Below are 24,942 nucleotides of genomic sequence, written 5' to 3' on the forward strand. Positions count from 1 at the left end.
ACAACGAGCATAACAATTGTCAAAATATTTCTTAATACAGTAGATGGCAATATAAAGTTATCCTCGCTGCGGAAATGAATATTTTCGAGTTTACGTCAGGAGACAAAATGGTGGTCAACTGTGAAATGACCCTCTCCGTCCATTGATATACATTGGACTTTGGAGCGTTTTAATTTGATTTTGATTTCAAAATGTGATGGAATGTTGTTTGACTGCTGTAACAATCTGCCTGGTTTGTATTATAGTCACAGGGGAAAGCAATACACACCAGATATAATACAATTAACTCATTAAATGTATAAAGTTAAAACTAGTTTCTCGTTTAAAAATCGCGCTAGTTCATAGGATGAGGCACATTGACCCCTGGTGGTGAATGTACGGATCTGCAGCGTTTACCTGAGGTCAGCTTTGCGCATGCGCAATTTAAAGGACTTGCATTGTTTTCGTTGCTTGCTGTCGGTGCGCAGTAGGGGGAAACAAGAAGCATCATGGCTTTCAGGTTTGGTCTTTAATTTGTTTTTCTTGCACCTTTTAAGGGTGCTTGTAATACTATTTTGACGTTTATGATGGAAAACATTCCAAAGTCACCCCTTCCCCCCGCTTGTTTGTTTTTTAGCAGGATATGTGTAGTCCTCCTCCTGGGAGTGTTTCTCAGTGGACTGAATGCATCCAGGTACTGTACCATATTTTTTATTTCTTATTTTTTTGTTGTATTAACACTTTGTTAGAGGTGCCAAAAATACTCACACTTTAAACTCTTGTACTTAAAAGGGGGAAAAAAGTACTGTACATACTAAAATGTACATACTGCTTTACTACAACGGTACTTTTTTTTTGGTGTTTTTTTGTACTTTCAGTTATTTAGGCTATATGTTGAAAAACGGAAAATAAAAATAAAAACTTCTAATAAATAAATAAATAAAACTACTAAAGTACAGATACCTGAAAAAATCTTACTTAATCACACTAAGAACCTATTTTAAACGTGTTTATTTTTCACCACTGCATTTTGTTGTAGACGTACAATAACAAAATACTGCCGAATGTTCCCCTCATGACAGATTGGTATTAAACCAAGAACTTTCCAACCTTTTCGATGAGCTGTGGAGGCTGGATACAAATCGAATGACGCCAGGTGTAGATTACACCATCTCAGTTCAAGTATGAAGAATCTCTGCACTCTTAAGTGCATCGTCTTCTTTCTTTCTTTTTTTTTAATGCTGATGTGATTGTAATGACGTTTTTGTTGTGCAAGGGTCGAGCAGGGTACGTGAGCCCGGGCAGTCAGGTTGTCCTAGATCACGCTTCTCTGCCTCTCTTCTCCAATGTCAATGAGCTCAAGATGAGAAACACCACCACCATTTTAAGTTAGTTACAACTACCATTGTATTCTATTGTGTCAAAGGTGTGTGTATGCTGTGAGATGTTGTGATAAGATGCCGAACTCATGAAATCATGACTCGTGACCGTAAAAATGGGCAGCCAATTAGAGCCTTTATTTGATCCCCTCGGTATCCATTTTAAGCTTTTTTGTTGTTGTTTTAGGGTGCTTACTAGTGCGTGACACTTGCCTACTAGCTTGGCCTAGTAGTTTACTAGTATGGTTTAATTGCATACTAGAAGGTTATTAGTGGCACGAGTAATGAAAAAAAAGATATTACAGCTGTTACTAGTGAGCTGAATTGTCTTACTAGTGAGGACAAAGAGCGTAAATGTGGTTATTAAGAATTCTAAGAGTCCACAGTTAGCATGTGTGTGTGTGTAAATGATGCTTCTTCAGGGCTTTTGAGGTTGCTGGACAACTACGAGAGGGCAACTGGCGTGGCTGAGCGAGTCACTGCCGAAGAGCTGACCGAGACCAACGTTTTCTTGGATGCCATCTTAGAGACAGAAGTCATGAAGGTACACTTCAGATGTGTTTGGGACGACGTGCCCATTACTTGGGTTGTTGTTACTTTCCATCTGGTGTGGTGGGTGAACTTTTGGGCTCGGGGGGGCCACCTTTGATTTAGAAAATGGCAGGTCATTTTTAGATGAGATTGAAAGAAATGTTTAAATTAAGAATATAAAACGTGAAAAAGTGCTAATAGCACTGTTTATATATTTGTTCTTTTTTTTAAATATAATTTCAATTAATTAACAAGAAACGATTGGTCTGTGTGTGTCCATAGTTTCCTCCCCTCACACTCAGTAGCGTGTTGAATGTTGTTTTTCGCCCTCTTGAACGGCTTCTGGGGTGAGGTTGCAGCTGCACCCCAAAGGGAGTTTGGTCTTTTCACTGGAAACATTCTTTCACGGAGGAAGAACAGTAAACATGTGGAACATCTGTGTGCAGCTGTGGAATGCTGCGTTGTCTTGGCCTCACTGCAAACTGGACCTGTACCAGTACTTGAGGAATTTGTGAGGGGGGGCAAGCTGTACACTCTTAAAAACAGTTGGGTCAAAAATAATCCAAAATATGGGTAAAAAATCAAATAACATAGACCCAACTGTTTGAGTTGTTTAGCCCAAAAAGTGACATTAAATTAATAATCCACAAAGCAAACTATAAAACGTTATTTTGTGGGTTATTCATTTCACCTAACTTTTTGTATTAACTGAATAACCCACGTGAATATGGTCAAAAATGCCCCAACCCAACTTTTTGGGTTAAATAACTCAAAAGGTTGGGTCAAATTAAATGAAATGGATAACCCACGAACAACCCAATAGATTGATTTGCTTTGTGGATTCGTCATTTAATTTAATTGGACCCAACAAACAACCCAATAGATTGGGTTGCTTTGTGGGTTATTTATTGAATTGAATTCGACCCAACCTTTTGGGTTAATTGAATAACCCAATTGAATTGGGTCAAGGGCGATCTGACTCAACTTTATGAGTTATTTATTTGTTGTCAATTTGTTGGGTTAATCATTTGACCTAACTTTTTGGGGTTAATTGAATTAGCCAATTGAATTTCGTCAAAAATTAATTGACCCAACTTTGAGTTCTTTAAATTTGTTGATGTCAATTTGTTGAGTTGTTTTGTGGGTTATTCATTACACCCAACTTTTGGGATTAATTGGATAACCCGATTGTATGGGTCGAAAATGACCTGACCCAATTTTTTTTCAGTTAAATAACCCACACAACAACAAAAAAACACAAAGCAACTATTTTTGGGATTGTTTTGTAACTCATTAATTTGACCTGACTTTTTAGGGGTTAAGTGAATAACCCCAAAATTGGGGTGGTCCCTTTTTGACACAATTTGGGTTATTTTTTTACCCAAGCTTTTTTTGATTGTCCTTGTTGATTGTGTTTAATCAATTACAAAACAGTAGCATTCAGCTGTTTTTTTTGTGTTTGTTCTCATTCGGGTCTTGGCTGAACTGAAGCCTATCTCAGTTGAATTAGATGCAAAAGCAAAGATATGTTGTTTGCACATTTTAGAGTCTCCTTTTTATTATCTTGTTACACCACAACAGTGAGGTTGGTGGATTATCTCGGCAAAGGAGAAGTGCTCAGTAATGTAGATTGAGACTTTTATTTTATTTTGCAGCGTACTCACAGATATCTGGTGAGTAAAGGACAGTCTTCAACAAACTTGAGACACTTTAAGAGTCAGCTGCGCCTGATCTGGTTTCATCTCTACCACAGACAAAGGAACACTGGGTAAGAGCACATTCCCTGTCTACGATGTTGCTTGGCTCAAACAACCATTACACCACTGAATGAAAAGGGCGGCAATTTGACCAAAATCAATGAGAATTTGTAACACATTTCTGTTGGAATCATTTTTACAGGCCTGACTCCTGCGGCTTCGAGCATGTGTTTGTTGGCGAGCTCAAATCTAGCAGTGAAATCACAGGCTTCCATAACTGGATCCAGTTCTACATGCAGGAAAAGGGCGGACTGCTGGACTATAAGGGCTACAAGGCGAGGGAGCACGACTTGGTACGTGTGAACACTCGGGCCGCTCGTCGCTACGGTCGTCAGGCCACCTGACGCTCTCGCATCCCTTTCAGCCCGACGAGGACGACCACGTGGCGAGCCTCCAGTTCAGTTGGCACAGCGTGGTCAAACCCGTGGGCAGCTCCTTCATCGGCACCAGCCCCGAGTTCGAGATGGCCGTCTTCACCGTCATCTTCCTCATGAACACGGAGAGAAGCACCACGGTGCTGGTCAACATCGACCAGTGTCAGATGGAGCTGGTGGTCATCCGACATGGACGCTCGCTTGGCACAGCCTACCCCAAACTGCTCAGCAGCAACAGCAGGCACATTGCACCGCAATCGTAATGATCTTGTTTTGATTTGAAATTTGGCTTTATAATTTCTACTAAATGGCCAGATAATATAACATTCAAATACAGACTGAAATGTACTCTAATCATATATAAAAGGACCTAAAAAGTAACTCATGACTGAGTATTGTTTCTATTATGGTAATGTATCATTATATACTGATTTGTCCATTAAAGGTTTAGCAATAAAATAAGTAGCTTTTTCTTTTCTTCCTTATATTTTCCAGCCCAAAATTGCCACACATCAGAGCCATTTACCTCAATGGGCCTTGAGATGTGTTCATTAATTCCTTGTCCACTCTCGTAACTCAAAACACTTGTATCCCAAAACATATTTCGCCATTAAAATGAAAGGAAAGGCCATAATCGGTTAAAGTAGCCCCAAAACGTTGTACAGTGTTTTTAACAAGAAAAATAATCTAAGGACCTAATTACATAAAACAATTGACCGTTTTTGTTACATTTTCTCCTGCAATGAATTGTGCTGTTCATTCTATGTGTACGCGGCTTGGCCACATGGGGGCGGTGTAAGACAGACGGCTAGCTTGTAACGGAGACTCAATTCTTAACTCGTCTTGGCTTCTTCAATGGACTATATGCCAAGGAGGAGGCGAGACTTCCGACTTCCGGGTTTTCACCCATCAACTTCGCTTCCAGTTTGCAACGTGTGGGCCGCGTCCCAGTACTTGCGCTTCCGCCTTTGTGCCCCTCGGTTGCCCGTTCCCGTCGACGGGGTGCGATGCTGCGAGTATGTAGTGTCTGTCTCAGTGTCCGAAGCATTTCAGATAGCGGAGACGTCTCCCGACGATGAGCGGGTGCACGCGGTTGGGGGGGCGTAGGGGTGGGGGTGCGAGTGTTGGAACGCAGCCAGCAGTGGCTGGAAACAGCGCTGACGTGTAAAACCCGGAAGTCGGAGGCATCGACCCCATATGGCAGTAGGCCTAATATTATATTCTTTATATATTAACTAATATTTTTTTGCAGAAGAAAAGGAATAAATATATATATATATATATATATATATATATATATATATATATATATATATATATGCGTGTTAGTATTACACATCTATTATAAATCATATCTGCTGCTTGTTGTGAAGCCAGTTGACTCAACTGCCACCGTTAGCGCTTGCAAGTCAAAATAATATCAAACACATCAGATGACACTCGAGAATGGCTGTGAAACAAATACTGGACAGGACATTCAGTTTGGGGATAGATGTCTCCAAGACAACTGGAGCAGAGTGCTCTCGAGAAGTGACCCAAAATAGTTTAAGTGTCATTGATTGCCTCAAAACGTTCTGCAACAAAATACGGGGATTTTTGTCATTCAGGGTTTCTAACAATCTCAATAATGCAATAAATAGCATACTTCCTGTATGCTTTCCAATGTAGTCACTTTTCATCTGTGGATTCTCATGTTTGCACATCGCGGCATGTGAAACACACCAAGACAGGAAGTTGTGTGATTTCGCATTTTGAGCATACAGTCAGTTTGAATAGTCCAAACATGCTGCATGATATTGATGTTGCTGTGATAGTTTTTCAGATTTTCTATTGAAATATTTTAGACATAATTTAAAACACTTCAAATGTAACTAACATATGCGGAAATAAATTTGAAGAAAAACAAAGTCAGTTTGAATAACAACATTTTATCAAGGGCAGTGCTTAACTGACAGTTCACTGCAAAGTGTCATTGTGGTCAGTTAATATGATTACTCCAGCCAGAAAGAGTAACTAACGTCATTTCCACAAGCACACACACACACACACACACACACACCCACCCACACACACACACACACACACACACACACACACACACACACACACACACACACACACACACACACACACACACACACACACACACACACACCTTTGGGAAAATTTTTGAGAAGCACAACCTGGACACTTCTTGATTGTCTAAAGACAGAAAATAATCTCTAATTGTGATATGTGGTGCCAAAAACAAAGCATCATGTAATGGCAAAATCTCATAGGATGGCAACGAACAACAAAACAGACCAGCATGGCGTGTTCTGTTAAATCAATTCCTGTACAGATAAAACAACCAGGCACCCAATTTGTTAGTTTGACAAACAAAAGCAAATATTTAAAAAATTTAGTGTTTACTGGGACACGTCTATAATTTGGCACTGGCTAAAATGACACGGGTCAACATTGATGCAACAGAAAAAAAATATTCAAGATAAAACTGAAAATAATTTTAGAACATAAATATCAGAAACAGTGCGTCGTCCTCGTTAACATATGAGAAGCAGTTAGAAGAGACACGAAGAATATGAGGTCAGATTTTCAGAATCATTTAAAGTAAAACTGCCCAACTAACTCGACACAACAATCTTACTCATTTATAATTTGTCATACAAAATGAACACAATGTAACAAGCCAGAGACTTTTGTAAAACTTGATTTAAAAAAAAGAAAAAAAAAGAAGAGAAAATATGAGTTTACTCAATTAAAAGCTCAGATTTGAATGAGTAATGTATACTGTTTGAATAGGCCTCTTAATGAGTGGATAGGTGACTTGAGCTAGGCTGTTGTGTTGCTGTGACCCGTCCTGGCTTGGCGTCTTCCGATCTATCTGCACTCTGGCACACTTAGCCAGTCAAGACCATCAGGTCACACACACAATGGACTAGCCTGATCCCCCCCCACCCCCCCATTTTGACGAATGCGTGTCACAGACATGTCTTTTACACATTTGACAACTATTTTAGTATGTTGAATAATGAGACCTTTAAAACTTCTTCTTCAAAAAAAAAGATGTCACAAGACGCACTTGTACAGCAGTCATTTGAAAACAATTAGATATGAATAATAATGATGTTACTTGAGTGGTTAAGAGGTGTCAAAATGGCTGCCGCGTTTTTCCAGTTGGCAGTTTGGCATGTGCACTTTAGAGGGCAAAAACCAATGACAATTTGAACAGCATAACTGACGACAAGTGTGTTGACGTATGTTGAAGACGGCTTGCGCAAACTTGCCGCAGTCTAGAAAAGCACCTTCTTGATGTAGGCCACAGTGGAGACGTTGAGCAGCATGTTGACGTGCTCGTTCCCGGGAAGCTCTTGCAAGGTCACCGGTTGTTCCTGCCGCCCCGCCCAGCGCTTGCACTGGGTGGCGCTCAGCAGGTTGACCGTCCCGTCGCCGTCGCCCATCACCACGGTGGGATCCTCGTCGGGGAACTTGGAGGTGTACTGGAAGGCTTCCGACGTGGGAACGCCGGAGCCGTACAGGCAGTGGACGGCCACGCCCGGCGGCGTGAGGTCGAAGAGCAGAGGCTCCGTGTCCTGACGCATCAGCCAGCCGTCCTCGAATCCCAGGTCCATGTATAGCCGCTTGTAGTCCGTCACGGTATAGTTAGTGGTGGGTGTCTGGATCAAAACCTGCACGGAAATGCGGAAAATTCATTTTGAACTGCTGTAATTCTGATGACGTGTCATACAATTAATTGGTTGCTTGTGAAATTGTTGGCACCGTGGCAGGGAGGTATTTGATTGTTGGGACAATCAAAATTTGATGGTGAGTTCTTTGGAGCTTTAATAATGAATAAACATGCAAACACCTTATCCTTAGGCCATGTGTGGGAATAGGGAAGGAGCCAAGAGGTGGACACGGCCGTGCGTTGCTGAGAGCGGATCTTCAGTGGTCGGATGACCGGTATGCCGTTATTGTCACCTAAAACACAAACCGATTGAAAGAAAGTGGAAGTAGACAGTGTGTACTTCTCTGATGACGGCCTTTTAATGATAATCAAATGAAAGCTAACACATGTATCATTTATATTTGTTAACTCATTCACTGCTCAAAATCCAGCACCGTTTTAACTCATTACTTTTATTTGATCCCCCCCCCCCCCCCCCCATTTCTATACAATTATCAAAAGGTGTGGAACTTTCTGATTTGTTTTTAAAGGGCAAGCCAACCTTAAACATTTTTGACAATAATATTATATGTGACCTCACTAGGAGACTAAACATGACATTTTGATTAACTTATTCACTGCCATTGACGGCTATACCCGTCATAAATTCATTTGAACTATTTCTATTAGTTTAAAAAAAATCCACTTTTTTTAACAAGAGTGTGAAAACCTAGAAAAACGTTTTTTGTACATATAGAACAGATATAAAATTTGTGATTAATCGTGAGTTAACTAGTAAAGTCATGCAATTAATTGCAATTTAAAAAAATTATCACCTGACACCCCTAATTTTTAATAATCTTTTCTTAAAAAATAAAATAAAATAAAATAATTGCAATTATTTTTTTCAAAATTTTTATAATCTTTTTTTTAAGAAAAGATTATAAAAAATTAGGGGCGTCAGGCGATTACCATTTTTAATCGTAATTAATCGCATGACTTCACTAATTAACCACACATTTTCTATCTGTTCTAATACAATAAAAATATCCTAGGTTTTCATACTCTTGTTAGCAAAAGTGGTGTTAAACTAATAGAAAAAATATCTAATTGCCATTTTCCCCCCTCAATTTTGCAATTGCAATCGAATAAGCGATAAATTTTTCAATTTCTTCTCCCCGTGTATTTTTGAACAAAGATAATTTAACTCAGTCACTCCCAGCCATTTTCACTGAAGCAATCCCCTTCGCCCCCCCGCTGGTTTACTCGATTTTGACCGATTTTTGCAAGGCCCGCAGAATATTGTGTTCTATTGCTACAAAAACATGGAACCTACCAAAAAAAAGATTAGAGTCTCGTCTTTCATCAGGAATGTTTTAAAATTTGTACCTGTTTCCGTTTTGCAGCAATTAGCAGTAGAATATAGCGAAGTTTCATTAATATTCACATTCCTGGTGAAGACACAATCAAAAAGAGCTTGTTGCAACATGGCCCTTGCTGATCTCTTATACTATGCTGCCACCTGCTGGTCGTTTCTGTTAATAACTACCATTGCTCTAAGCGACCTCTTCATGTCAGAAGCTGCATCATGGCCTTCTGTATGCTCTTGCACAGCATTTTTGGGTTTCAATGAGTTCATCTTTATTACAATAAACAGTATCAGATTTTGTTTTGTCTTATATGTTAAGCTTATGCTAAAATAGATGCAAATGAGCTATGAATTAATATGAAAGACGGTTTATTTTAATTACACTTTAAAATAGGCTTGTTACCTTACTAAACTTCGATGTTTTTTTTCTGGCTTTCACTTAAAAGGGAGGTCAACCTTAAACATTTCTTGACAATATGTTGCATGTGACCTCAGTAGTCTTAACATTACATTCTGATTAATATTACATTTGTGGAATATGAGTTTTGCAGAAAAATCTCAAGGGGCGGCCATTTTGCCACTTGCTGTCGACTGTAGATGACATCACAGTTGCTCAGGTATCAACCAATCACAGCTCACCTGTTTTCTGAAGCTGAGCTGTGATTGGTTGTTACCTGAAATGTGATGTCATTTTCACTCAACAGGTAGTGGCAAAATGGCCGCCTTCTGATACTAATAAAAAAAAAACGGCTGGATTTTGCTGCTTAATTCACCTTCCACTAACGCAATACTAAAGGGATACTTGACTCGTTGAGCCATTTTCAGCAGCAGTATGCTGGAAGCATTCCCACATATGTTATTGTGATTTTTATTCTCCTCACTTTTTTGCTGAGAAACAACTCACACATAATACTTCCGTTTTACACCGTCCACCTTCCAGTGTTTATATCGTCTGATTTCACATTACAGTACTCGCACAATTTAACGGTAAATATAAATTTTTCCCCATTCATTTTCAATGGGACTGAGCTTTGACTGGCAAATGGTTCGAATCCCACCTTTGACAGATTGCAGTTGAGGTGTTATTTTTATTAATTTAACTATCAACTACAATTAATACTTTGTAAATTTCACATAATTTATATTTCCTTCATAAGCATTCAACTTAGCATTCAGCTATTAGCATTCAGCTTGCAGAAATTGCGCTTACTAGTTCCTAGAAAAAAATACACATTTTGGAGTAATGTGTTACTGGCATTACTGTGGGTATTATAGTTGTCTGATACCACTCAAAAAAAGCAAGACACAGTTCCTTCTCTCACCAGATGTGATCACACGTAGCGTCTTGGCCACGCCGGCCCACGGCGCTCCCAGAGCGATGAACGCTTTGATGTATTTGTCTTTCCAGGCTTGCGTCTGCTGGTTGAGGAAGTACAACGTGTACATGTTGCCCATACTGTGGGCAATCACAACAACGGGCCGACCCGCATTCGTTGCCATCTCCTCGATCATCTGCTTCAATGCCAGGAAATAGTCCTTGTTCTCATCTGGGAAGAAAGCAACAAGGCGTCTCAGAATCCAAACTGAGAAGCAGATGGATGCTCACGGAAGGAGCCGTAGTGTGTTCATCTTACTGGGAGCTTTCCTCCAATCATAGGGAGCTCCTCTGACATCGTCACCTCGGGTATAGCCCCAGTCCACCAACGCCTGTACGATATTAAAGAAATACATACCTAAAAGGCAGACAAGAGCACAAGCTGGTTTTAGTGGCATGGAAGTAGTGTTGATTTCGAACAAAAACTAAACAAACATCATTTCGTCAACACACATTTTTCACAGGACTAAAACTAGACTAGACTAAAACCTTCATTAATAAAAAATAACTAGGACTAAATCAGTATGTATTTACTAATTTACTTTATTTACTAATAAAGACGAGACAATGTACTTCACTTAATTAAAAGTGGACTAAAAGTTTTGTTTATGAACAAAAACAAGACGAAAATGATATAATTTTGTAAAATCTTGTCTCTGCTAATTTGTCACGTGACACACACCCTTTCAAATCTGCAGCTAGCTAGCTAGCTAGCGAGTGCAACATGCACAAACACATGGGACAGACAGGAGGTGGTTTCACGGTGAAAAGTTAAAAAAATATATTTATATAGTTATAGTAACGTAACATTAATCCAACGGCTGTAACATTCCAACAATAATGTTAAACCGACCGCTAACTAATGCTAGCTAACTTACTTGCTCGTAGCATGGAGCCATAGTAACCACTGTGTGTGTGTCAAGTTGTTTTTCATTAAAAAAAATATATATATATATTTTTATGTGAAATAGTTTTAGATCTGAAATGTTCAACATAAATCTTATGGAGAGAAAAATTACAGGGGTTAAATGAGTGTCCTGACTAAAACTAGACTACAACGTTGTCTCCAACTAAAACTTGACGGATAAAATTATGTTTTCTTGGACTAAAATAAAGACTAAATTGCTAGATTTATAGTCGACTAAAAATTGACTAATTAAAAACAGGATGAGGTTGACTAACTATGATTAAAAACTAACAAGTGTGATTGAAACTGGACTAAACTGAGACTAAATTCAAAAATGGCGGATAAAATTAACACTACATGGAAGCATTGGTAACTTTTCCAAAGCATTTTACTTCACGTTCTCCTTGACTAATAAGAAATTACTGGTTTAGAATGAACTAAAACAATAACACACTTTATATGTATATAATATATATAATAAGATAAATTAAGGAAAATTCACAACACAAAATGGTCTCAAATTAACTTCACTTCTGCAAGAGCCCAAAAGGCTCACCAGGCAGAGACGAGTTAATCAAAACGTTTTCTCAAGTTACAATTGGAGTTCTTGTAGGCTGAAATGCACTCACCCAAGCTGCGTTTACTGGGGTCCAGATACTCCACTGAGTACGTCTGGCCAAATCCCGGCACGGTGATGTTCACCCCGGGTGGCGACGAGGTGGTGTGTGTGGTCCTGTTGTAGACCAGCCTACACACACATGAACACAGTCATAGGGAGACCTTGACTTAGGTGTTAGTTCCGCTTCTGTGGTGCGAGACCGTCACCTTGTGTGAATAACATCTTCCCTTTTTTGGGTAGTTACTAACGTACTGATGTTTCCTGATTTACTACAATGATACAGTACTGCTTAAAAGATCATAGTGAACATTGCAATATTCTTTACAGCAGTAACCAGCGCAAAGCATTTCTGATTGAAGAAAAATAAAACAAAGTGCTGTGTCATTACTGTTTCATTTATTAAACTTTGGACCGCTATTTGTATTTATTTGGTCTCCTCAATTATTTGGAAATAAAAAGATATAACTATTTGTCCGCAAATTATTATCAACATAAAGTGTCATCTTTTGGGATCATAGTAAAGCTTTGTTCTCAAAAAGAAATTGGATTTTAAATACATTTTCACGTGATTCTAGGTGGCATATGACAAGAATTGTGGGTAATATCATTTCATAAAGGTTGGACAAGAGTAACCTTTGCTGAAGGTGGCTTAAAGGTTGCATCCTGGCACCTTTCCTAAGCATTTATAGAATTTGAACGCACTTATCCTCCAAGTACTTCTGGATCATCTCACTCGGATAGGACAGGAAAGGAAATTACTGAGGCAAAAATGATCATGTGAAGAGGCCCATTTTTGACTGTTTCACTATGGGAAAATATTTTTAAAAGGCTAGAAGTGTTCTTAAATAGGCTATCTTTACATTTCCAGTCAAATAATTTAGACACAAATACTCAGTGTGCTTTTCGAGAGGGTAAAAACAATCCACAACAGTTCGACCACCTGTGCAAACTACCGTAATGATTTGCAATACAAGCGCTGTATGATTATGAAAAATCCAGTTTTTACAAGCATAAATAAATATACTCCGTTTTGACTGAGACTGAGTCAAAGGGCTATTCATTTGAGCAACGTGTATTATTGGGATTTAATTTACTTCACAGTAGTGTCAAACTGCAGTGTCAATACAGATAAGCTTTCGTTTGCATTATTTTGTCCATCAGGACCTCGTTATCGTCAAAGCTCAACATTCTCTTTGTAAAAGCCGAACATTTGACGCAGCTCGAGTACGGGATACGTTGCACAAGTCAGTTAATATAAATATAATAGTCTTATTTTAGACTGTACTCTCTACTACTCTACTTTAATACTATCCTACTAAAATGTAGTTTATAACAGTTTTTGTAGACACATTCCTAACTGTTAAGGATTACCTCAACATTTGTTTGTTTACGGCACCTCTCATTGGGAAAACTGACCTTTGGAAGGACAACAGAGATGGCTAGTGGTCAACAAGACCGGCACATGGCACATAGATAACTATTCACACTCACATTTTAACCATTATTTAACCATAGAATATGCAACATAACTCCACTTCTTCTTCTACAGTGTAGTAAACTGGTCAGGGTTGACAGCTCCGAACGGTACCGTAGTGAGCTGAATGTTGGGAGTGTGACGACTTAAAATGATTTCAGTCATAATCAGTTAGCATGAACCTCAATCCTAACAGATTTTTACATTTTGGAACTAGTCTGTCAATTTTTTTTCACTCACTCGGCACGCTATCAAAATGTTTTTTTTTTTTGAAAGACCAAATATAATTGCCCTTAAACATGAACCAAAAATGAATTTCATTAATTCACAGTGAATACTAAATCAAAAAATCGGGAAGGGAAGGTATGGATAGCGGCATCTTTGATTGACAGGTGTCATACCTTATGTTATCCATCCAGCAGTCAATGGCAACGGGCACGAGCTGCTCCAAGTTGAGCCATAAAGTGAAGAAGGTGTCTGTTTTCTTGTAACAAATGTAATGAACCACACTGGGTTTATCCAGCTTTGCCTCCAGCTGGTTTCCCAAGTCCCCCGGAACTGCAATCAGCCACAAAGACACAATATATATCACGATTATAGTGACCAAGATGATCGAAAGCACAATGAAAAATGTATTTTGAATTCTAAAAAAAAACTATAACATTGGCCCTTTTTCAAATATGAAATTGTACCCAAATCAAAAGTTTGGACATGTATTTTATCTAGCTGCTATTTTTATCATGCAAAGTGTTGTTTGGATGTCTTCAGCTATAGATCGCTTTCTGAGTTCATTCACATTGACATTTGACCATTGATGGCCTTGAGTACATGTGGCCATTTTGTCTAAAAGACAAAACATTGATCTTAATTTTTTTTTAACTGTTAGCTGAAAGTAAGACTGCTAGACATATTTCTTCATCATCAAGAAGTAGGCTAAAATATTCCAACACACCAGACACATTGAGGTAGGTAGATAGATACGTGGACGATTGCTCCAACTATGTGCTAATCAGTGCCACTGCCACACAAACAGTTATCCTGACCTCATGTCAACAGACTTAAGTACGAACAAGATAAGGTTTCCACAAAATCAACCACACTTGATCAAGCGAGTCAGGGGGACAAGGAGAATACAATGGTAATCATGTGTAAACTGGATTACTGTGTAAAATGCACTGATTGAAAAGAGTCACATGATGTAGTGTGCAAATAAATGAAGGGATTGGCTCAAATTGCCCCAGGAATCTGATTGGCTGCAACAAAGCAGTCTTGTGATAGGGCTGTAAACGTAAACAGACGTCTGTAGATGAAGAAATAAGTGCACAGAGTGTCTTAATGTATAGTGTCAATCTTCGGGGACTTTAAAGGATTTAAAATAACAATAAGACGACAGCGTCACAGTAAAGTGAAACTGCACAATAATGTCGCAAATATAATTTAAAACGTTCATCGCGTCTATCACGCAGTCGCAGTGTTCAATCCAAGCATTTACTTGATCTTATATTTTACTGACCTAAATACCACAAAATATTAAGTTAGAATATTGAGAAAAGAAACAAATGCAATTTGTCCTCATATTGAAGTCACATTTGGACGCGTGTCGCTCATCGTTCGTCAACTGTTGACGTTTAACATCGATGTAAACAAAACCAAAGTAAAGCAAAGACAGCGAACTGTGAAGTACAGTAAACACTTACCGAGGACCACTGGAGCACCCACGGACTGACACGGCTTGTTGCCCCCACATTTCCCCACAGGTTTTCCGGAGCACCTTTGAGAAAACAGCCACAATAACAACGCGACTGTGAGAAGCGAGAAGGCGGCTATCCGCTGTCTACCCCCCATGACTCCCGATGTCTCATAGCCGAAAAGCCATTTCCACTTTGCTAAGATGCCATTCGACGAAGTAACTTGTCCCGTTCCGTTTGTCGAACCTTAAATAGTTGACGTTGTTTGCATGAAACAACGTGATGATGACGCGTCACGAGGTTTAAAACAGAACGCAGAGCAATCTTACTTGGTAACGCAACTTCAGTCAAGGCCGAAGTAATCGAACTCAGATAAGTCCAACGGGGATTTATTTTTTATTTTTTTCGAAGGGAGAAGTCTGCGCACCAAACGCCGCATTTGAATCCCAGTAACACACAAAATGAACACAAAACAAGATGGGTTTACAGTGGATGGGTGTATCGGTGCGACACAATAAAACTGTATGGGTTCTTGTTAGTCTCATACTACAACAACTTATTTAGCACAATAACCACGAAAATGCCGGACAAAAGAATATCTTTATGCACAACAGAATTGTTATGTTGAAAAAAAAAATCAAGCTTTCAGAGTATATTTTCATCATTTATAAACTTGAGGTCAGGCATACACAACTTTTTATTGCTGCTATTCCCGGTCCTGCTGCATGTGCTTTTTAACATGACTTCAAAATGCTGTTGACTATATCTGCCCAGACCTGACATCAACTTCTTTGGGTATCTCCGATTTCCCCTCTAAGATTTGCTGTATTTGATTGAGCACCTTTTCATTGAATACAATATCCAGGTGTGGCAACCCCCTGTATTCCGTAACATGCACAGGCTTCTCCTGCTGTCCTACCCAATTTTTACAAAGACTCATGCTTCGGCTGCCCACGGTGTTATCTCCATCGTCGTAAACAAAGTCTATGGGGTCTGCGTTGGGAAAGCTCTCGTCGTAAATATGCGTGACTGGAGTAGGTAGTCCAATGCCGTACATACACCACACCTCAACACCAGGAGGGCGGAGATCACCAGTCAGGTTCTTCGTGTCTTCCCTCATGTACCTGAAACCAATCAAATGTTTGTCAGCTGAGTTCTCGTGGTGGATACTTTCTTTCCCTTGGAGAGGTGCTTAACATATTTGGTTTGTTATTACATATTTTTTAATGTGTTTTAATTGGGATGTGAAGACCAAATACATTTGTATTTATTTTATTTTTTGCCAACATACTGTACAGTGTCCTTGAATGCCAAGAAAGGCACCGCTAAATATAATGCATTATTATTATTAAAGTATATCTCCCATTTAATGTTTAATATTACTGACCCGGACAGATCAAATATTGAATACTCACCATTACTTCATAATTGTGTGTAGATATATATATATATTTCATAATATAAATGCACATGAAAAGCCATTTGGGTCTGCAGAACATCAAAGCAGAAGTGGATAAAGCTAATAGCTAAAAGTATGATGCAAGTACAATATGAATTTACCAGCCGTCCTCAAAATTGATGTCTTGGAACAAGCGCTGGTAGTCCTGTCCAGTATAGTTGAAATATGGCGTCGATAAGAAGACGTGGTCCTTAGGCCACGCCTTCTCTGTTGGCAGCATCCAGGGATTTGTTGTAGTCATCCTTTGCTCCTCTCTGATCTTGGTGTTGGAAATCATTGGGATGCCGTCATTTTCACCTAAAAAAAATAAAATAAATGAACTAGGTTTTTGTTGGTACATAACTTTTATTGCACTATAAAATATGGCGCTGATTCCCAACCATTATGCAGCAGCACATTAATTAGTATGCTGTGAGAGATCACCATGTGTGTCATAGAAACATAATTTCATTTCTATCAGAAGGTACTGAATTACTATTTTTGGTAAAGTGCACGATATAATTCTAATGAAAAATAAGTGCTTTAGCTCAATAAAGGCTAGAAAACACTTGCCATGCCATAACAGTACCTGATGCCATGACTCTCAGTACTTTAACAGCGCCCCCCCATGGAGCGGCGAGGGAAATGAAGCCCCGAATGTACTTGTCCTTCCATTCCTGAGGCTGATGGTTGAGGAAGTAGAGGACGTAGTGGCAGCCCATACTGTGTCCCAACAAGTAAACAGGCTCCTGGTACTGCTCGTACATCTGTTCCACCAGCTCCTGCAATTTCGTTAGATACTCTGCATTCTCATCTGTGGGAAGACAAGAAAGATCATCTGTCGTCATCATTGTCACTCTCTTTTCTGCAGAAATAGATGCACTACTGGAAAACTAATAAATTGGCACATTTCAAATGATGTGGATTATGTTAAGAGTCTGACAACAGTATAGCAAATTGTTTATCTTTCTCACCTTAAAGTGAGAACATTTTTGACAATATGTTATATGTGACTTCACTGGTCTAAACATGACATTCTGATTAATCTTACATTTTTGGAATATGAGTTATGAAGCAAAATCACGCCATTTTTATCCATCTCAGGGGGCGGCCATTTTGCCACTTGCTGCAGACTGAAGATGACATCAGTGCTGCTCAGGGCTCAGGCAACGACCAATCACAGCTCACCTGTTTTCTGAAGCTGTGCTGTGCTGTGACTGGTTGTTACCTGAGCAACATTGATGTCATCTTCAGTCGACAGCAAAGGGGCAAAATGGCCGCCCCCTTAAATGGATAAAAACATCTGAATTTTGCTGCATATTCCACTAATGCAATATTAACCAGAATACTGTATATAGACTAGTGGGGCTGCATAGTAGTCAACCCCAACAAAAAAAATGCTGGGGTTGACTTCCCGCAACATTGTTACATAAAAAGTAAGTCCTTTTTTTGACACAGTATCAAACATCAATATTCTCTTATGATAATCTGTTTATATTCCACATAAACTCGATATAGTGTAGTGAAGTAAACCTAATATATTTTTACCACTTACTAGGAGTTAATCGCCAATCATACGGTGCTCCACGAACAGTCTCATTTCGAACGTAGCCAATATTGACTAAATGCTGCACCATAGTGTGAAAATAACCTGCAAAACACAGAGCAGACTCCGTTTTTATCCTTATGTAAATACATCTTCTTAATCTCAGTTTTATTTCAAGACAATGCACACAATTCTTACAGTTCTTTTTTAGCCCGTACCGTTGATAGAATTTAACCTATAACCTTAATATTAATGTTGAAGTTTGTTGCCGTTATGATAGATGTATTTCTCTCACCAGCCAATCTGTTATTGTCAAGAAACTCAATGGGATAGGTTTGTCCGAACCCCGGCACCCGCACCTGCACCCCTGGCGAGTTGACTGACCGTCTTGTTGTCCTGTTGTAAACAAGTCTGAACACAAACATTTGTGGGAAAATGTCAACATTGTGTCCAATGTAAGAAGAGGTAGGGTTACAAATTGGCCAAAAGACCAGCAAAGTATTTTCCACCTGTATAAGCATTGATCACCCGACTTAAGTCAAAGCTTCTGATCAAAGAAATTTTCCAAGTCTATGAGCTCAGAATAGATGAAACGCATATTACCTAATGTTATCGATCCAGCAGTCGACACCAATAGGCATGAACATGTTAAGGTCAATCCACAAGGGGAACCAATTATCTGTTTTCTTGTAGCACATCCAGTGGACCAGCTTTGGCTTGTCTATCTTAGCATCCAGACGGTTCCCCAAGTTTCCTGGAACTGCAAAGACAAGAGGGATGAGCATAGAAAACACCAAAAAGTGAATAACAAGTCCCCCCTCTAAGACCCCAATAATATTTGTTTAGTTGAGAGTGTAACATAAAATGTACAGGATTTAAATGCAACATTGTGTGATAGCATAAAGTCAGTTGAACATTAGCATAGCATAGTAGCCTACATTAGAGTCTATGCATTGAAAATGTACATATTTAATTGAACTACGTTGTTTTAGTTTAAATCCATAATTCCAAATGTAAATGAACAGCCTTGGTCACATATGCATATAATCAGTGAGCAGGTTTGTTTTACTAAACAAACAGCCTTGTGGGCCCCAAGCTCACAGCTCTTACCTCTGGCACAGTACCACCCACATGGCGCCCAGAAGCTTCCTTGTAATCTAATCTCAACAGTTTACAATGGGACCTCCAAAGTGGAACACCCAAAAACTACGGTATTACTATTTGAAGTTCAATTGCGCCAAGTTCACAAAATGGGTACAATGGGCAGTAGAAGAAGCATCTTTTCAGGTAAAAGTAAACTTACCAATGATGAGTGGAGGTGTGATGTTGCTATGGTTTTGAGCTTTTGAATCGGGAGGGAAGACAACATCGAGGATCCAGAAGCACGAGGTGTGATGAAGTCCCAGTAAAAGTCCAAGTGTCAGCAAAGGCCAGCTTTGTCCTGAGGAAGCCATTGTTAGTGTCCTTTCTGCCTGCTGCAGTGTTGGCCGATGTCTCGTCTCGGCCTTGGCAACACTGATGGCGTTGGCTTGATCAACAAATAAATTAAAAAAAAGGTCGGGGGGGACTTACATGGAGTTAATGAGAACGGTAACCTTCCTAAAAAGACCGACCGACGTGTCTTCAACCAAACTTTGTTAGCAGCCTGTTATAAACTTCTGACAAATCTAGTTGAAGGGGATGGATGATGAATTAAACTGTGTGTAATCAGCCCACGCGTGCTTAGTCACCGCACACACAAACGCAGACGCACGCACGCATGCACACACAAACTCGAGTGGTGTCTTCATGCCCTATTGATTTTCACCAGCTATTTATTTACACGACAGTTGACTGCTCGCACAGGGTGACGAGATTATAGAAAATGAATAAAACATAATTGTTTACATTCGTTATTGTAATGCACTTTACACAACGTGACTTTGTAATTTACTCATGTACGGATAGAAGATGCAAAACGTGGGAGAGTTGACTTACATTTAACGCGTGCCTTGCGGTCTCTTTGGTAGAATGAGTCCAAATGACAGTAGAGTGGATGACACCAACGACTTTCCGGGCAGCTGCTGGTGCCTTCAGGGGACTCCCAAAATTTCCGTTTTCATGACTCAATAGAATGCTTTTATTCGTAATCTAAGTCTTCATATGTTATACAAAGTGCATTTGCTGCACAATAATTTGCAAACTTGCTATATTTCTAATTATTGTTTTATAATGACATAATATGGCATATTTGATGATCAGCCAAGACGAATTACTCACACACTGTTAAAGTCCCACCCTTTTTATTTAAACTGCTTCATCCTTTGAAATAATGCTTATATTTCGACCCCTTGTAACTGTCCCTCTTCTGTGCTACCCCGTTGATAGACCAACAGGGGGTTACTACAGGGCAATTACCTATAATTTATGCTCGGGCACTTTTAAGCATATAGCCAGTTTGGCCACTGTCTGACATGTTAATGAGAACTTTTATCCTAACAATCAAAAATACAGTTGTCCAAAATTCATGAGGCTATTTCAAATATCTGTGTATCGCCCCAATCAACATATCCAGATATGCACATTCTATTAGTCTATTAGAGATATTGTATAGTATCAGTCAACAAAAGCAGTTCCCCAATTGCTGCAGCGTTAAGTGGTTCATTTTGTGTTTTTAAAAGTGGCAAAAGTATTGAACATTACTTTCAATCTGCAAGTGATGGCGCTGTCCCAGAAAAGAAAGAAAGAAAGAAAAAAGAAAGAAAGAAAAGAAGGAAATAAAAAAATACATGAAGGTTAGAGAATAAGAATGACAATTGCATGGTGGGGCACACAGAAGGATACAAAAACCATATCCTCAAAATTCCTCTTCGGATCCTGATTTAGGCCTATATAGCAAAGTCATCGCCACATTGAATGTGGCAAAAATGCCAACATTTTCTTGACTGATTATTTTTTGATTGAAACAACCATTAGAAAAACTTTTTTAAAAACTATAATTTAATGAGTTTATGGCAAATACAATGAACTAAAACGAGCAGATTTTCTCCAGTGATTGTGATTACTAGTAGCTAAATTGATATAACAAATATAAATTAATATAAAATATAAAAACAACCAATCAAGATCCATTAAATGTAAATGTCAGTGCTCTTTATTTAAAAAAAACTCACATGTCAAATCTACATTTCAGGATTTGGCTATTAAATCCATTTATCCATTAACTACCGCTTATCCGAGGTCTGGTTGTTACAATCTTTGTTAGAGTGTACGTTTATTAGTAAAATGTTTGAACATTTATCTACTAATTACAACATTTATCTACTAATTACAACATTTATCTATCAATCGACGTCTTTCGTCTTCATTAGTAGGTATGCGATAAAAAGCAACATTTGGTTTACTCCTTTGTCTTTCTGCACAACCGACTGCCAGCAAGATCTGACCATTTTATAAGATGATCGATTAGATAAAGGACTTTACACTGTACGAGATTTAATGGTTACAATACAGGCAAGTGGCTCTTTTGTCGTCCAGCGTCCTGTAGGGGGCGTTCCCATGAGGGCTGTGACGTCACGTGCAAAAGGTCAATACAAAAGTTTCCTCCTGCAAACGTCATTAAGCATAAAATTGTATACATGTATTTCAAGCAAGTTGTAAAATGTCTTAAATCCTTAAATTCAAAATATCATAAATCATGCTCTTTCTACTATGTACTGTCTTAAATGGTCTCCAATTTCGATACTGTAAATGTATATGATCTATGCCGGGAAACGTTTTTTGGGAGGAGCAATATGGCGGCCTCGCGACTTTAAAAGTCTTGGCCTATCGGCTATCCAGTCATATATTCCGATCAGTGTTTGCAACGTACAGTCAAACAGCAACGGTGCCCTTTAAAAAAAAGAAGAAAAAAAAGAAGATATTTATTTGAATTGCCATTTCAAATAGTTTAAGATGTTTGGTTCAGTCTATATGCTTAAGCACCTAGAATACATATATATATATATATATATATAAAATAATACTAAGCCACAAATTTTATTTGAATCGTAATTTCAATTAATTATTAGTCAGTTCCGGCAATGGATGCAAATCAATGTTAATCTTCGAGTTTTTGTCCACGAGTACATAGCTGTGTTAGCTTCTATGCTAACTGGTCAACAACAAACATAGCTATATAATTCAAGAAAAACTTTGTTATGAATTAATTATTTGTCTGATTGAGTGCGTGTGAGACATTAACTTTGTTGGTTCGTTCAGATATGCCACATTTAATATGGCGGACTGGTTAACGTATCGCTGCAACAGGGAAACTTCATTAAATATGTCATTACATATGTCTATGCGGGGCATCGTCAGTCCTTCCTTCCGAGGTAGAAGACTAAGCTAACCGCTAGCATCCCGGTGCTACAGACTGAGTTTGTGGCTGTACCCATCAACCATGGTTCAACTTGTGGGTTCCCTCCGAAAGGAATTGGCTGACTCCCTCTCTACGTCCAAGGTCTTGGTGGTGGGAGCGGGAGGTATCGGCTGCGAGTTGCTGAAGAATCTCGTCCTCACTGGCTTCAAAAATATAGAAGTGGTCTGTACACCTCACGTTTGTTTGCCTATTAGCTTAGCCGACTAGCACGCTAAAGTCTTTGTGCTACAGAATGTCGCGCTTACTACCATGTGAAGTCTTTGTGCAGCACTGTACCTCTAATCTGTGCAGATTTTAGGTGACTGACTTCCCCTAGAAATATAAGTCAATTGTACTCCTATATGTTGGTGATTCGTTTCACCTCAATAACTGAAATAAATGTGTGGGAACAATTTCGTTCGTGGAATCTACGCACATACCGAGCGCCAGGAGAGGTATTTTGGCGCCATTAACACGACTGACTTGTCTGATCACTTCAAATAATGTATACAAATGTAGCTTGTGTTTAGAATAAGCATCACATTTAGTTGCTGTGTTTTTGTGTGCGATCACGAGTGAGTCTAATGAGGCCGATCTTGACACAATGATAGATGGCTCCAGCTGTGTGATTCACAGGTACAGTAACTGGGGCCGTTCATTCCTTCGTGTCTTTTGCCTTCATAAGGAATTGATAGGACGTGTTGGAGTGGCTCACTGTGATCCATACCCAATGGCAAAAGTACTCGCAATTTGTGCACAAGTGGAAATGCAGATTCTTGTGTGGACAAAGATTGGGGTTACATTTGAAGTATTGGTTCAATTCCAAAATTTGGTTGAATGAGAGAGTACAGCTTCTGAGGCGTATTTAACAACACAAGCAATAATAAATGAGTACTGGGAGGCATATACTGCACACAAAATAGTGTTACCACTTTAAGGTTACATAGTGCTCGTATTGAAAACAAAAATACAACGACTCTGCTATCAAAACAGTGTGCTGTTTTGGCTTTGATTAAAATAAATACAGTAATCTACTTGGATAGTAAAGCATTTATCAAGTCAAGGTTTAGGTCAGCACTCATTACATGTATACATGAGATTTATGAAATCATTCATTTTGCAGATTGACTTGGACACAATTGATGTCAGCAATTTGAACCGCCAGTTCCTCTTTCAGAAGAAGCATGTTGGCAAGTCTAAAGCACAGGTATGCTCTCCATGTGACATTTTGTGATACCTGCTGTTGTAATGATGCACTGTCGCTGGACTTGTGCTTCAGTAACTCCAGATTGTGTGTTGATATTTACTCCAGGTCGCCAAAGAGAGTGCCTTGCAGTTTTGCCCGTCTGCAAAAATTACTGCCTACCATGACAGCATCATGAAGTAATTGTCTTTGCCGTGTGTCCGTTTTGCTCAAAGAATACTGTATGTGGAAATCATGGATTTAAAAAAAACTTTCTCCCAACAGTCCTGACTACAATGTGGAGTTTTTTAAACATTTTATCCTCGTGATGAACGCGTTGGATAACCGAGGTGTGTACATCTGGGCTCATTGACCTTTTTCTATCTTTCCCAAGATGATGAGGATATTCATCTACTTTTTACCTCCTCAGCCGCTCGCAACCATGTGAACAGAATGTGTTTGGCAGCCGACATCCCTCTCATTGAGAGTGGCACAGCAGGATACCTCGGACAGGTTACTGTCATCAAGAAGGTATACTCTATACTGTAGCATCACCCAATGTCGCGTTGTCAAATGAAAACATGCCAGCATTTTTTATATGGTTAAGTATGGCTGCAAGTACGGTTGAACGTGTGTAAGTTGTTATTCATATTTTGGTCAGACTAACGTGCATCAACTAGAGACTGATGGCTGAGCGATATGGCGTAAAATTCATGTCATGGTATAAAATGAATCCCATCACAAGAATGGTACTTAAGTGTAATAATCATAATGAAAGCTCTTTAAATGTGAAAAGTAAATATTTCCTGTTAAGAGGCAGAAATAATCATTTTTTTCTTCCCTCTGCTTCTTTTCATTCTAATTTAGCATTTTCTTGTAAACATGCGTCCACTTTACTTCAATGTAATGAAATAAATAAATAAAAAAGCACAAATATAGTATCTTAGCAAAGCTAAGTTGATTTTATAAACAAAAATCGTTATTTTGAAACATATTGTTGTGTAGAGCTCAAAATTCAACACCCGGGTTTCAAAATGGCACAAACAAACACATAGCTCATATTATAGATATTTAATATATTCAATTTACTTTAGAGTTTTTAAGTGAATCTTCCTGGCTGACGTAACTCATTTCCGTCCACGCCATTATTTTCTCTCAAGACAATAATTAATTGACTTAACTAGTTTCCTGTTCATAGCTAGTTGCGCTCTGTTTTAATGCCATTCCCACCAGATGTGTGTGAGAAGGGTCCTGTTGACTGAAACACGTTTTTCAGGA

The 24,942-nt window shown here is 38.9% G+C and overlaps 4 protein-coding genes across 5 annotated transcripts in view; 2 read left to right on the forward strand and 2 right to left on the reverse strand.

The window, feature by feature from the left end:
* The first annotated feature begins 386 nt into the window (after nucleotides 1-386).
* On the forward strand, nucleotides 387-4,491 carry endouc (endonuclease, polyU-specific C). 2 transcript variants are annotated; one of them, XM_086073180.1, is made up of 8 exons: nucleotides 387-499; nucleotides 617-673; nucleotides 1,062-1,161; nucleotides 1,256-1,367; nucleotides 1,781-1,902; nucleotides 3,545-3,657; nucleotides 3,789-3,939; nucleotides 4,011-4,491. In XM_086073180.1, the coding sequence occupies exons 1-8, from the start codon at nucleotides 489-491 to the stop codon at nucleotides 4,281-4,283; spliced, it is 939 nt and encodes a 312-aa protein (XP_085929306.1). In that variant the 5' UTR covers nucleotides 387-488; the 3' UTR covers nucleotides 4,284-4,491. The 2 variants fall into 2 exon arrangements, with proteins under 2 accessions (XP_085929306.1, XP_085929307.1); XM_086073181.1 differs by having other exon boundaries at nucleotides 402-499; nucleotides 620-673.
* Nucleotides 4,492-6,970: 2,479 nt separating this feature from the next.
* pla2g15 (phospholipase A2, group XV) lies at nucleotides 6,971-15,436 on the reverse strand. Its single transcript, XM_086074798.1, has 7 exons — nucleotides 15,129-15,436; nucleotides 13,833-13,989; nucleotides 11,968-12,086; nucleotides 10,691-10,789; nucleotides 10,379-10,603; nucleotides 7,889-8,001; nucleotides 6,971-7,709 (listed from the first exon to the last, which is right to left on the reverse strand). Exons 1-7 carry the CDS (start codon nucleotides 15,274-15,276, stop codon nucleotides 7,314-7,316), a joined length of 1,257 nt encoding a protein of 418 aa, XP_085930924.1. The 5' UTR covers nucleotides 15,277-15,436; the 3' UTR covers nucleotides 6,971-7,313.
* Nucleotides 15,437-15,492: 56 nt separating this feature from the next.
* On the reverse strand, nucleotides 15,493-20,171 carry lcat (lecithin-cholesterol acyltransferase). The gene is made up of 8 exons (XM_086073654.1): nucleotides 20,081-20,171; nucleotides 19,407-19,631; nucleotides 18,707-18,863; nucleotides 18,399-18,514; nucleotides 18,113-18,208; nucleotides 17,147-17,371; nucleotides 16,680-16,875; nucleotides 15,493-16,243 (listed from the first exon to the last, which is right to left on the reverse strand). The coding sequence occupies exons 2-8, from the start codon at nucleotides 19,555-19,557 to the stop codon at nucleotides 15,880-15,882; spliced, it is 1,305 nt and encodes a 434-aa protein (XP_085929780.1). The 5' UTR covers nucleotides 19,558-19,631; nucleotides 20,081-20,171; the 3' UTR covers nucleotides 15,493-15,879.
* A 2,271-nt stretch (nucleotides 20,172-22,442) lies between these two features.
* Nucleotides 22,443-24,942, forward strand: part of uba2 (ubiquitin-like modifier activating enzyme 2) — a 13,655-nt gene continuing 11,155 nt past the window's right edge. Inside the window, exons 1-5 of the mRNA XM_086074449.1 lie at nucleotides 22,443-22,664; nucleotides 23,605-23,688; nucleotides 23,794-23,864; nucleotides 23,950-24,014; nucleotides 24,095-24,195. Of these exons, the coding sequence (XP_085930575.1) occupies nucleotides 22,524-22,664; nucleotides 23,605-23,688; nucleotides 23,794-23,864; nucleotides 23,950-24,014; nucleotides 24,095-24,195 (462 nt within the window). The 5' untranslated portion in view covers nucleotides 22,443-22,523. The remainder of the gene's footprint in view (nucleotides 22,665-23,604; nucleotides 23,689-23,793; nucleotides 23,865-23,949; nucleotides 24,015-24,094; nucleotides 24,196-24,942) is intronic.

The sequence above is a fragment of the Leptonotus elevatus genome, chromosome 4, assembly GCF_054856555.1.
Source record: "Leptonotus elevatus isolate MCC_2025b chromosome 4, RoL_Lele_1.0, whole genome shotgun sequence".
Classification (NCBI taxonomy): domain Eukaryota; kingdom Metazoa; phylum Chordata; class Actinopteri; order Syngnathiformes; family Syngnathidae; genus Leptonotus; species Leptonotus elevatus.

Coding starts and splice junctions, on each gene's coding strand:
- lcat (XM_086073654.1), bottom strand. CDS start 19,557: ATGGCTTCCTCAGGACAAAGCTGGCCTTTGCTGACACTTGGACTTTTA. Junction 18,515..18,706: donor TGCTGGATCGATAACATTAG/GTAATATGCGTT, acceptor GTTTGTGTTCAG/ACTTGTTTACAACAGGACAA. Junction 17,372..18,112: donor TGATTGGCGATTAACTCCTA/GTAAGTGGTAAA, acceptor GTCTTCCCACAG/ATGAGAATGCAGAGTATCTA.
- endouc (XM_086073180.1), top strand. Junction 674..1,061: donor AGTGGACTGAATGCATCCAG/GTACTGTACCAT, acceptor CCCTCATGACAG/ATTGGTATTAAACCAAGAAC. Junction 1,903..3,544: donor TAGAGACAGAAGTCATGAAG/GTACACTTCAGA, acceptor TTTATTTTGCAG/CGTACTCACAGATATCTGGT.
- pla2g15 (XM_086074798.1), bottom strand. CDS start 15,276: ATGGGGGGTAGACAGCGGATAGCCGCCTTCTCGCTTCTCACAGTCGCG. Junction 12,087..13,832: donor TGCTGGATGGATAACATAAG/GTATGACACCTG, acceptor ATGTGTGTGTAG/GCTGGTCTACAACAGGACCA. Junction 7,710..7,888: donor ACACATGGCCTAAGGATAAG/GTGTTTGCATGT, acceptor ATTTCCGTGCAG/GTTTTGATCCAGACACCCAC.